Source organism: Rosa chinensis, chromosome 2, assembly GCF_002994745.2.
Source record: "Rosa chinensis cultivar Old Blush chromosome 2, RchiOBHm-V2, whole genome shotgun sequence".
Taxonomy (NCBI): Eukaryota; Viridiplantae; Streptophyta; class Magnoliopsida; order Rosales; family Rosaceae; genus Rosa; species Rosa chinensis.
In genome coordinates this window covers 14,834,875-14,846,549 of record NC_037089.1, presented here as the reverse complement: position 1 = coordinate 14,846,549, position 11,675 = coordinate 14,834,875, and the positions used below count along the sequence as shown (strand labels likewise).

General features: G+C 38.0%; 2 protein-coding genes across 3 annotated transcripts; one reads left to right on the top strand and one right to left on the bottom strand.

The window, feature by feature from the left end:
• Nucleotides 1-294: 294 nt before the first annotated feature.
• Nucleotides 295-2,256, bottom strand: LOC112189976. The gene is made up of 5 exons (XM_024329391.2): nucleotides 2,098-2,256; nucleotides 1,941-1,993; nucleotides 1,010-1,186; nucleotides 803-880; nucleotides 295-704 (listed from the first exon to the last, which is right to left on the bottom strand). Exons 1-5 carry the CDS (start codon nucleotides 2,152-2,154, stop codon nucleotides 527-529), a joined length of 543 nt encoding a protein of 180 aa, XP_024185159.1. The 5' UTR covers nucleotides 2,155-2,256; the 3' UTR covers nucleotides 295-526.
• A 3,251-nt stretch (nucleotides 2,257-5,507) lies between these two features.
• LOC112189975 (wall-associated receptor kinase-like 14) lies at nucleotides 5,508-10,480 on the top strand. Of its 2 annotated transcripts, none has more exons than XM_024329390.2 (4): nucleotides 5,508-6,060; nucleotides 6,272-7,022; nucleotides 8,062-8,130; nucleotides 8,890-10,480. In XM_024329390.2, the coding sequence occupies exons 2-4, from the start codon at nucleotides 6,296-6,298 to the stop codon at nucleotides 10,173-10,175; spliced, it is 2,082 nt and encodes a 693-aa protein (XP_024185158.1). In that variant the 5' UTR covers nucleotides 5,508-6,060; nucleotides 6,272-6,295; the 3' UTR covers nucleotides 10,176-10,480. The 2 variants fall into 2 exon arrangements, with proteins under 2 accessions (XP_024185158.1, XP_024185156.1); XM_024329388.2 differs by having other exon boundaries at nucleotides 5,509-6,060; nucleotides 6,268-7,022.
• Nucleotides 10,481-11,675: the final 1,195 nt, after the last annotated feature.

Below are 11,675 nucleotides of genomic sequence, written 5' to 3'. Positions count from 1 at the left end.
GATCTTCAACAAGAGCTTGTTTTTCAATTGGCAATAAACCTGAATTTTCAATTGGGAACCACCAATGAAATGAAGAATATGCAACATGGTAATGCCTCCAATAATCCACTGGATTCCCTAATTCTCAAGCCTCCGACCCAAAACAAAAGTTACCAGAGAAATTAGAGAATAACGGTGGGAAAATGACCAAATATAAATTTTAAAATCTTGAGCAAGTAAGGAAGCAAATCAAAAGGGAGTATAATAAGTTTATGCAACTCAAAAGACAAAGGAGCCTGGGGAACAAGAGGCGGTGAAACACTTGCTTTTATCACTGAAAAAGAGTAAGAAAATACTGGCACGATTAATGTGAGAACAATGCAATTACAACAAAATTGCAGATTCCATAACTTCAAGGATTAACCCTTGGGCATGATCACTCCATTTGTTCATCAATCATTTCTAAATGCTCATCAGGAGCCAGTATGATCAGTGAGAGAATAACAATACAGAAGCATACATTGAGAAGAAAAGGATGCTGACATTTTTAGTTTGTCAGTTTTTTACTTAACACGCCTGAAGAAGTGAGAAATCGTAATGCTTGGTTCGAGTTGTTCAACACTGCTTGTGATCTGGGGATCTGCATTTTCCTTTTCTTCAAGAATTCCAAGGACTTCTCTAAGCATGGAGGAGGAGCTGTCTGATTCAGAATAATAGCATCAACCCTGCAAAACCACAAGTTAACGAAACACACAATTTTCATTCAGAACATGGCAATTTTAAAAGTATTTCTTTCTGTGTCATAAAAGAAGAGGTCCCTTACCCTGAGCTTTTTCGTTTTTTCTTCTTCTTAGTAGATTTCGAGTCAGCCTTCTCATCCTCAGAGTCTGAGAAAACTTGCCTGCACATGGAATGTGACTATCTAGTTATAATCTCATAACTAATGATAAAAACACACACATACACACAAATAGTGAAGGAAATCGTAATACTTCACACACACAGAAACAGTGTAAAAACAGAGTCATACTTCTCACGAGCTGCAAGTAGTTCAACAATGTTAGGAGGAAGCATCCCTGCAGTGCCCATGGAAGATTCTTGGTGTGTTTCATTTTCAGAAACATCTTGAACACTTTCAACAGTAGATTTCCGTGGTGTTTTCTTCTGGGCCCATTTTCTACGACGTTCTTTTCCTTCACGAGCAACCCTATTTGAAAAGTAAATATCAAATGCTGTTACACTTGATATCCAAAGTAGATGCAAAATATGGAAACTATAGTGTGCACACACACCACTCCAAACTCCCTTAAATTTTGTTACAAACTTTTCAAATCATGTCAACAGATAGGTATATGCATGGTCTAATCTGACATGTAAGTGCTATATATTCAAAAATATGCACTGATTTATAAAGCACTCCTACAAATTCCATGCCATTACTTCCTGTCGGCTTCAGTTTATCTTAGTTACTGATATAAATACCATTAGTATAGCAGCAAACATGCTAAGTTTCTATAGTCATGTAATCGGATTCCACCGTATAATCAAAGCATTAAACTTCCCAAACTTTCTACTGGCATCAAAAGAACAAAACAATGGGGTAAAGGAAACTTTCATATATGCCTTCAACCACCATTCACAACTTCAATGTTATCCAACTAATTCTACTGTCTATTCCATTTAACAACAGAGATTCAAACTTATCTTCTTAAAAAGCATAATTATCTGTCTTGATGAAACAAATTGGACAGAAGGTAATAGCCCTTTAATAAATACTACAAAAAACAATAAACAGTGTTTCGATTACCAATATTTCGGGCATTTAACCTCTTGAAATTGAGAAACTCAGCTCAAGTAAATCAATTTTCATAAGAACTCAGCTCAAATGAATCAAACTCCCACATTTCAAAGCAACCAAACGAAACCATAATCAAAATCAAGACGGTGCTCGAGTCATATACCTCGCCTTATTCTCTTTCTGAAGCTTACTCAGTTCTTGTTCCTGTTGTATTCCCTGTAATCATCAAAACAAATAGGGTAAGGAACAAGTTCCAAGCTTTTTGATTTCTGAAATTAAATCTCTGAACTTTAAAACTATATTTGGTAGAGTTGGATCACCTGCTCGGCCGTGAACTCCTCCGGCGCGTCGGAGTCGTAATCTTCTCTGTCCGACATCGGAATCCGACCCCTTTTTGTCTGAGGAGAGTTTTGGGTACGACTAGGGTTTTAGGGTTTCGGTTTTCAGGTTTAATCGACTCAAAACGACGACGCTGGTTTGTGCGAGTAGAACATAAGAGCTTTGGGTATTGGGCCGGACTGTGCGAAATGGTTCTGAGCCCTATGGGGGGAAGGATGACCTTGGGCTTGAATTACTGTAAATTGTTTTTTGAACATAAGATGCGTTCCTTTAGACTCCGCGCGCTAGAGTAATCATGAAGTTGATGTAACTAAAGATGAAATAAGAAAAATAGCGGTTACAAGAATCTCTTGCAACGGTTAAATTAAGGGTTGTATAGTAGGTGGGGATTTGACCATTTTACAACTCATTTTACTATCGTTCTGCCGACTAAACTCCACTAGCACTATAACCTATGGTCTTTTGGAGTCCATGGGAATGGTCAATGGAGCTTATCAGTCCACCAACCCTTAGGATTAGTAACCTAAATTTGTTGCTTTTAGGTAAAGAGTTTCAATAACTAGCTATTTGAGCATCGAAGGAAAACCTTCAAATGCTCAAGACTTCACAAACGAAAAATAAAAATTTGTTAACAAAATTGCTAGAGACTTCGTAAAATTCTAAAGTCAATCATATTACCACATACATGATTTGTGTGAATTTAAACTTGAAATCTCAATCATAAAGATAGAATTTTGGAAACTAGAGCTATATATCATCGTGACTTTCACAAATTTTACAGGTTCTTAATCACCAAAGAAAACACCAATCAATATATTTGATTATGGGACAAGATGAGTCCCGTTAATCAATTTGACAACCATTCAGACCTAAACCTTCTACCATAAAATGCACCGACAAATTTGTGATCAAGTACAAATGAAATCTCTTTGAAGAAAATCGATCCAAGATTGGTGAATCTTAAACTAACAATTATCAATCAAATCTTAGAAGCCTTGGTTAGCTAGCTAGGTATATATGAAGACTATTCTGCACACCAATGACAATAGTTTGTTAACTTATCACATATACCCGGCCATCTCCTAATTTTTGTTTTTCAAAGCCTGTCTATTTTTGATGGCAATGTGCATGTGACCTTCGTCATGGAAAACTTTCAATGTAGAATGATCCCAGTCAAGTAATTAATTTAGTATTTGCCTGTAATTTTCTGGGCACCAGTAGTGGTTTTGGCACCTACTTCACTCCAACGGCCACAGACACAGCTTTGTTGAGTGAAAGCACCATTTCCAAGCCAATGCTTAACTTAAGAAAAGACCAGTAAATGCAAGCTGAGCTCAATAATGGAGCCAAATTAATGAGACACGAGAATGATAAGTAGTATAATAGTGATGCAAGGAAATTGAAATAAATACCAAAGGACTTTGAGAAGTCGTTGAACCAATTCCAACGGCAAGTTTTGGATGCTGATCGATGAGATCACTGAAATAGTTCTATCAACAACCCTTGCACGAGAGACTCGATCTGTCCCACAGTCTTTGTTGCTATCCTAGAAATGCTAGGTCATGGCATTTATAGAAGATGGAAACTAGCTAGTTGTGGCTAGTGAGAGGCGCACAAAGATTGATGATAAGGTAAGATGTTAATTCGATGAACTGTTTTTAAAAAATTAAGATAATAACAACATAAGAAGCAAAATAAACCTAAGCTCTGTCTCGTACTCATGAAGAAGTTAAGATAATAAATTGACAAGCAAAATAAAATTACAGCTTGTAGGCTTGTAGCTCAATCGCTCAACATTGATCATTTTATGTCTATTTCCTACCGATAATTAGTAATAGTACGTAAAAGTGAAAGTTATTTAGCCCGTTTGTTATCTTTCTTTTATACAACTTTAATGAGTAAACCAATTTCGGTATATTATTGATATTCTGTAGATATTACCTCTTAAGGATGACCTAAATCAACTCGTCGATCGACATCAAGTAATTACCATCAAATTTTTTGGGGGTCATTGGTCAACCATTTTGGCTATATATATGAATTGATATGCCCCTCCTCCACGGTAATGACGTTGTCCACACACGTACCATAATGTTTAAGATTGGGTAGTCAAGCCTTCTTTAAGATTGCTTGGCTCGTTTCGTTTCCATCGGATCCTAAAAAGGACATACTCCTGCTAAACATTGAGTAAAAGTACACCAACACTACTAACGCTAATGACATTTCGAATTGAAAGAGATTATATTATGAAGTTAGTTGTTCTTCTACTGCACCACTTGTAGGATTGTTTATACTGAAGTCTTACTATCTCTTCGACGAAGTCGTTAAAATATAAACGTCTTTTTTCTCTCCTCTTCATAAAACAGAACATCACTTGCATTTCGTTCAACTAGCACTTAAAAAAAAAGTAGATAGAGATGGACGAGGCAATCTACTCATCTAGATGTCTTGCCAATGGTTTTGGCGTAAATATATAAAACTCAGAATGATAGACTCTTTTATCGATCAAAAATCAAATCATTATAGACATGTATAAACAGTTAAATACACGATTAACATTGACGATGTTATAATGAGGAACCGCATCAAATCTGCATATCATTTACTTTGACTAATTATGTGAAAGAAAAGTCACGATGTCCACAGTGATGCGATGGATTTTGTCCCCGTACAAATTTTCTACGCAAGGCCCCTTTAATCACGCCTCAAAGGTGCCCTAAAAAACAGAACCAAAGAAGATAACAACACCATGACCAGGTATGTATATATGAATATAAACATATTATACAAAGAATTCAGGGAGGAAAAAAAAAAATCTATATGTTGGTTGCAGCAAATGATCGAGAAGCTGGCCAAAAGACTATGACCATTGACCAGCAATTTACTTGATTATACATATAAGAAAGAAGGAACAAGATCATGGTGTACATGCGGTGATAATATAATTCTTATAATTCGGTCACTTCTACTCTGGGTTCTAAAAGCAATTAGTTGGTCTTTTGTGACCCTAAACAAAGGTCAAAACCCAGGGGCGCCGGCTATCGCTCAAGATCATGGTCTTCTTCTTTTCATGCACGTTTGGCGGGAAATTTCTCACCTTTTCAGGTGTTACTATAATAACCACAGGCCACAGAACAAAAGTGATAGCAAATTTGTGGTGCTCGAGTGAAAATGGGAAACAGACCAGTTTTATTACCCTACCGTGTTGGACAGTGCAACTGGACTTTTTCGGCTCTCATGGGTATTTTCGTCAAACTCTTGATCGACGTTCTTCATCTTCTTCACGGCAGCCACGTCTGGCAATACAGAGGATTATAGGAGTGGAAGTTAGCCCAGCATAAACTAATCAAAGAAGCAGAAAGGTGAGTACATCCCCATCACCCCCATGCTTGAAGAATATGACATTTCTTTTAAGCCATTAAAAAAGAAAAAATAGAAAAGCACGAGAGGGGAACATAGTGGAGCTGAGGCTGTTAACTAGTGAGACCCACTTCCCCACCTTCGTCGAATGGAAGCAGTCATGGTTAATAATTTAAATCCAACAATTGTTGATCTGTGTCAGTCAAACCATTTATAATTAGCCAAGCTGACCACAACATTCCAATCGATCTCTGTAATTTCCCATTCTCTACAAGCCCATTTCTGTACCAGAAAAAAAAAAAAAAAAAAAAAACGCTTTGTTCATTTGCTTCTACAGAAAGGCATCTGTGTCATTCCACCAAAAAGAATACACAACATTTGGCAGTTTTGAGTACCACCCATTTTACATTCTTGGAGTTGCAGAGAGCTGTGGCAAGGAAAATAAGAAGAGCTTTTTTTCTGGTTTTGAAACTCTCTCATGATCAAGAAGCTGAAGAAGAACCAGAACTATAATCAAAGCACTTAATTTACATGCAGAGGAGACAGAGTAATTACTCCAAATCCCATTGAAGACGCTCCCAGAGGTTAGACCTTATTTATTGGTATAGATGGCCTCCCAACTGTCATCTTTAATTGCTCAGTTTTCAAGCTTCCTTAATTATTTTTCCCAAATACCCAGAAATCAAAGAGCAGAGCCTTTAATTGCTCACTTGATATTTCTAGCTTCTTGGGTATTTGAACTTCATCCTCAACATATATGTCAAAATCTTACTTGACATCTACTTTTACAGGAAGGAAGCCAATGATTTGAGGTTCAACATGAATCATTTCCTCATGAGCAAAAACCTTGTGATTCTGCTCCTCATAGCCTCCGTATCCAAAGCCCAGAAGCAGAACTGCACAACCACATGCGGATCCGGAAAGTCTGCCAAGCCGGTTCCGTACCCGTTCGGGTTCTCAGACGGGTGCAAAATCCAATTGAACTGCTCTAACAGCGCCATCTCGATCAGCAATTTCACAGTCCAGAACATAACCTCAACCAGCATCTTCCTCGATCTCCGGGCAAAATGTGACAGACGGGTCGAATCTATACGAGACCTGTTCGGCGAAAACTTCGGCCCAACTTGGAACAACAGCTTGCTTCTTCAGAGCTGCCCAAACTCTCAAAACGGCTGCTACATTCCGGTGGACTTCGTTCAAAAACAGTTCGGTTTGAAAAACTGTACAGCTAGAAAAGGCAACATAAGCTGTTTATCTCACGAGAATAAAGGGTCGGAGATTATGGAATATAGTGACTTGAAAGGGTACAACTGTACGTACTTGTTCGGATCCATTGTGCTTAATTCCGGTAAGAACTCGGCGCTGTCGCTCCAGTTTGGGACGATCGAGTTGGGCTGGTGGGTTCAGGGCTCCCCCGGTGATTGCGCTGGCAATGCCACGCGTACGGACGTTAAGCTCGGCGGGAGGAAAACTCCGGGGATCCGCTGCCGATGTAAGGAAGGATATCACGGCGACGGGTTCAGAAACGGGACGGGTTGCCGGAGAGGTTAGTCAGTCAGTCTAGTCAACCTGTTTTTTTTTTCTTTTGACTCTTTGGAAACTTTGCTTTCTGCGGCGTCGTTTTACGACTCTTGGTCTGACACGTCATCATTTGGTTTTGGGAAAATTCTAATTTGGTCCAATTGCAATGAATTTTGTGGTGTATTTGGCCACCAAGTCATGGTAGACTTTGCAGCCAAATTCGATTTGATTTTGTTATTCGAAAAATATCGGTATGGCCTAAAATCTGGTAATGTACTTGTAGATGACTAATTAGATGTGACTAATTTAGACCATAATTTGAGGGGGAATTTAGAGTCCGATGGAATATAGACCTTGCATAGTTGCTATGAAATTTTTATAATATTCTTTCGCCATAATTTATGTCGAGTTTTTTATTCCTTTTGTTGTGAATTGTTCTCCTTGTAACCAAAGAATCGTCCGAAAGTCAAATGTTTAGGCTAATATTCCATGTTTATTTATGGAGGGATATTTGGTAAAGCACATGCATTTACTAAATAAATTGGACTTTGGATAAATAGATTAAGGGGAAGAGTAGACTTGTAATAGCTACAGTTGCTATCCGTGTATTCATTTTCTATGAGTTTTAAGTTTCAACAATCTGGTACTGATTAATGAGATTATTATGTTAAAAGGCATTAAGTAATATATCTAAGCTTGCTAGGAGAATAAGTAATATGTCTAAGCTTGCTAGGAGAAGTACTAATTGAGGTGATAATCTTATGCACTTGCAAGTTCGACCAGAATTTGTACTTGTGTTGTGATTCTGGTTCTGCTGCACCGCTGCTTTTTCAATCATCTCTTTTCTCAGAATAAGTATAAAGTATGCAAATGGCCTGTATATGAAAGGTTCTAGTTGGAAACTGACATTTTTATACAAGTGGAAATTGTGATTATGGGCCACTAATTGCATCTGTAATTGCATGAACTTGGATAATGTAGCCCATATTCCTGATACCTATATAGCTTTAGAATTTCATAATGTAATGTTTCTAATCATTTTATACTGGTTGTCATGTCTTCAGTTTCTGAATGCAATGCTTCAAGGTACTTGTCTGGACGTTTTGGGGGAAGAGTTGGTATTCTTATTGCAGGTAAGCTTTGTAGTCTTTTCCCTTTTTCTTAATTTATCATCTCTCAGTTCTTTTACCTCTCGCTTTCTTAATTTATGGTTTCAGTTTTCTTTAAAGAAAACTACTTGCATACCTCTGCTAAAAGAGTAAAAGCTATCTTAGTTGTTTAAGTCTGGTTGAAACTTGAAATCATACCAAAAATGTATGTTAACTACTTGTAGTTGCAGTAATTGACTTTAATTTTCAGAGTCTAAGCCATATGATTTATTTGTTTTCATTTGTCCCATGGTTTCCCTGGTTTGGAATCCTAAAAAGGTGCCCTTAAAAATAAACCCATTCAGAAAAGACCCTTCAGAAAATTCAAGTTGCAGATGCATTGGTTCTCCACATTTTTATCCGAATGTGGTGCATGTTTCTGCGTGCTTCTGATATTTGTTTTTCTAGTAGTCTGTCTATCACTATTTCCATGCAACACACATTCCTTGCTTGATTGTTGTGGAACAATTAGCAGGTTAAAATCTCGAGAATAATGATTTAGCTAAATGGCAAACTAACAAAAATTTTACACGTTTTTTCATGAAAGACTTCAAAAAACTCTCAAATCAGTATCTCAAGTGAACGGTAATACAATGTGGTTCTCTCATATACATGAGATATGAATCATGTCTGAACAATATTTGATAAAATTTCATTTTTTTGTTATGTTCTCTAGATATACAAGCGAGTATATGGTACATTTTAATTAGTTTCGTGTATTGCATTGCTCTGTCTTCTTTGTAGGGTTTATTGCTGGAGCTTTATTAATGGCTGGTCTATTTCTTATCTGTTACTATCTTCGTAAGCGTTCCACTTGCTTAAAAAACCAGCTGAGTGCAAGGCGCCTTCTATCTGAAGCTGCAGGCTCCAGTGTTCCATTATATCCCTTTAAAGAAATAGAGAGAGCTACTAATTGCTTTGCTGAGAAACAGAGGTTGGGTACAGGGGCCTTTGGTACAGTTTATGCAGGAAAACTCCACAATGATGAATGGGTTGCGATAAAAAAGATTAAATACCGAGACTCTAACAGCATTGACCAAGTCATGAATGAGATCAAACTCCTCTCCTCCGTGAGCCACCCGAATCTAGTGCGACTCTTAGGTTGCTGCATAGAGGGAGGCGAACAGATACTTGTATATGAATATATGCCTAATGGAACGCTATCTCAACATCTACAAAGAGAGAGGGGAGAAGGACTTCCATGGACCATAAGGCTCACAATTGCTTCTGAAACTGCCAATGCTATAGCCTATCTCCACTCTGAGATGAATCCACCAATCTATCATAGAGATATCAAATCCAGCAACATACTTTTGGACTTCAACTACAAATCAAAGGTAGCAGATTTCGGTCTTTCTAGACTTGGAATGACAGAATTGTCATGCATATCAACAGCTCCACAAGGGACTCCAGGCTATGTAGATCCTCAGTACCATCAAAACTTCCATCTTTCTGATAGAAGTGATGTTTACAGCTTCGGGGTAGTTTTAGTAGAGATAATAACCGCAATGAAGGTGGTTGATTTTGCTAGACCTCAAACCGAGATCAATTTGGCTGCACTTGCTATTGATAGAATAGGGAAAGGATGCTTGGATGAAATAGTTGATCCTTTTCTCGAACCAAATAGGGATGCTTGGACTCTTTACTCCATTAACAAGGTAGCCGAGCTTGCATTCAGATGCCTTGCTTTTCACAGCGACATGAGGCCTTCTATGACAGAAGTTGCGGAAGAACTAGAATATGTCAGGCGCAGTGGGTGGGCCACGATGGAGGAGAATGTAGGCACAGCATCATCAGTGGCATCCTCTTGTTCATCACCGTATAACGGAAGTGAGAGGTCATTGGGTGGTCTGACTGCTAAGAAGACCAGTATAAGAAGCCAGAGATCAATCGTTTCACTAAGGGTGGACAGTTCCCTAGCTCCGATGAAGGAGGAGAAGGATAACTCTCCTGTTTCTGTACATGATCCTTGGTTAAGTGACCAGAGTTCACCTTCAACAAACAGCTTATTGGGTAATGTAGTTCAGTGAGACGCAACTACTCTTTTTGTGTGCTTAGCCCATATATTATGTCCTGTTTATAGTGAAAACCAGTCCACCCATTTGCTGTCTATACATTCCATGCAGTATATTTTTGTTTTCCTAATTCCTGCTGAAATGCACCAAAGAATTTGCATGTATACAAAGATAAGTTTACACCAATCCTAATCACAATTATGTTTCTAGTCACAGTCAGTAAGAGCCAATGTCTTTATGAATGAGAATTCTACGGTGGGGATCGACGAATGGCACCCTTTTTCTATCGAAAAGATCAATAGACTTGTTGCGTTTCTTTATTTCATTGGTTTTGCTTGGCTCAGTCATGAAAGGGCCATAGGGGGGATAATGGTACATTTTGTTGAAGAGACGAATGTCTTCCCATTATATGCCTTTTAGATACTGTCAATTCCAATATTATTCTTGATCACTAAAATAAATACCACTCAGATCACTTGCCTCTTGACTCTGGAGTACATGTAGTTTGTTTGTGAATTAAACAGGAATTCGTTAAAACTGTGTTGATGACCATCGATCATCACGCACAGTAATGATTACATTCATTTTCAGTTGGGAAGCACTGAGAAGCACGGCCACGGCGATCGCAACACCAGCAAGGCAGAGATGGAGTACATTCTTTGGAGCAGAATTTGATTTCGTCTTCTTCGTTGGGCCTATAATATTTCACATGATCATAGTCACCTCTCACCCTTAAATTCTCAACCACATTAACCTCGCTGCTGCTAGAAGCACCAAGGAAATTTTCATTGCCTGTTAATGCATGGAAATTAAACCAAAGTAGAGGAGATAAATTATAGTACCGTAAGAAAATCAAGATCAGAAGAAGAAAGTTTACAGCTGGTACATACATTCTGTAAGAGCAAAGAGGATCACGAAGACGATGCAGAAGACATGCAACTGCATGTTGTTTGATTTACCGGTCGCCATTGATGTCTATGAGAGGTAGCTGCAATGAAGTTGTTGGTTTTCTTTGGTGATATACAATCAAATTGCTGTGGTATTTATATGAAGTGACTAGAGACAATACATGGTGAAATATGTGCAGAAAATCCATAGAATCCAAGAATACTATAACAGTGGCGGCTAAATTATAGACAGAATTCTTTTGTGAATCAATTGGAAATTATACCTTCTAGGGAAAGTTACATCTGTATACGGGCATAGGCTCATTCACAATTACAGTTCCTTTTCCTAATTAAAGCTATATTATGTTTGGAAAATATAATTATGAAAAAGTCATACTCAAATCATGAAATACAGTCTGTTAACAACAGTATAAACTAGTCTACTCAATCGATAAAAGTTTTCAGCACAGTTGCTCCAATCACCTCAAAAGATCCTTCATGAAGGGTGTACGTACTTGTCCCATGAGTAATCAGCAATGTATCTACCGCCTTGGTCAGAGACTTCACAACTTGTTTTCTGCTTGTCTTCTACAGACTACGTATCATCTCTACTTCCTGACCATTTCTG

Coding starts and splice junctions, on each gene's coding strand:
- LOC112189976 (XM_024329391.2), bottom strand. CDS start 2,154: ATGTCGGACAGAGAAGATTACGACTCCGACGCGCCGGAGGAGTTCACG. Junction 1,187..1,940: donor CAGAAAGAGAATAAGGCGAG/GTATATGACTCG, acceptor CTTTTCAAATAG/GGTTGCTCGTGAAGGAAAAG. Junction 881..1,009: donor CTACTTGCAGCTCGTGAGAA/GTATGACTCTGT, acceptor TTCCATGTGCAG/GCAAGTTTTCTCAGACTCTG.
- LOC112189975 (XM_024329390.2), top strand. CDS start 6,296: ATGAATCATTTCCTCATGAGCAAAAACCTTGTGATTCTGCTCCTCATA. Junction 7,023..8,061: donor CGGGACGGGTTGCCGGAGAG/GTTAGTCAGTCA, acceptor TCATGTCTTCAG/TTTCTGAATGCAATGCTTCA. Junction 8,131..8,889: donor AGTTGGTATTCTTATTGCAG/GTAAGCTTTGTA, acceptor TCTTCTTTGTAG/GGTTTATTGCTGGAGCTTTA.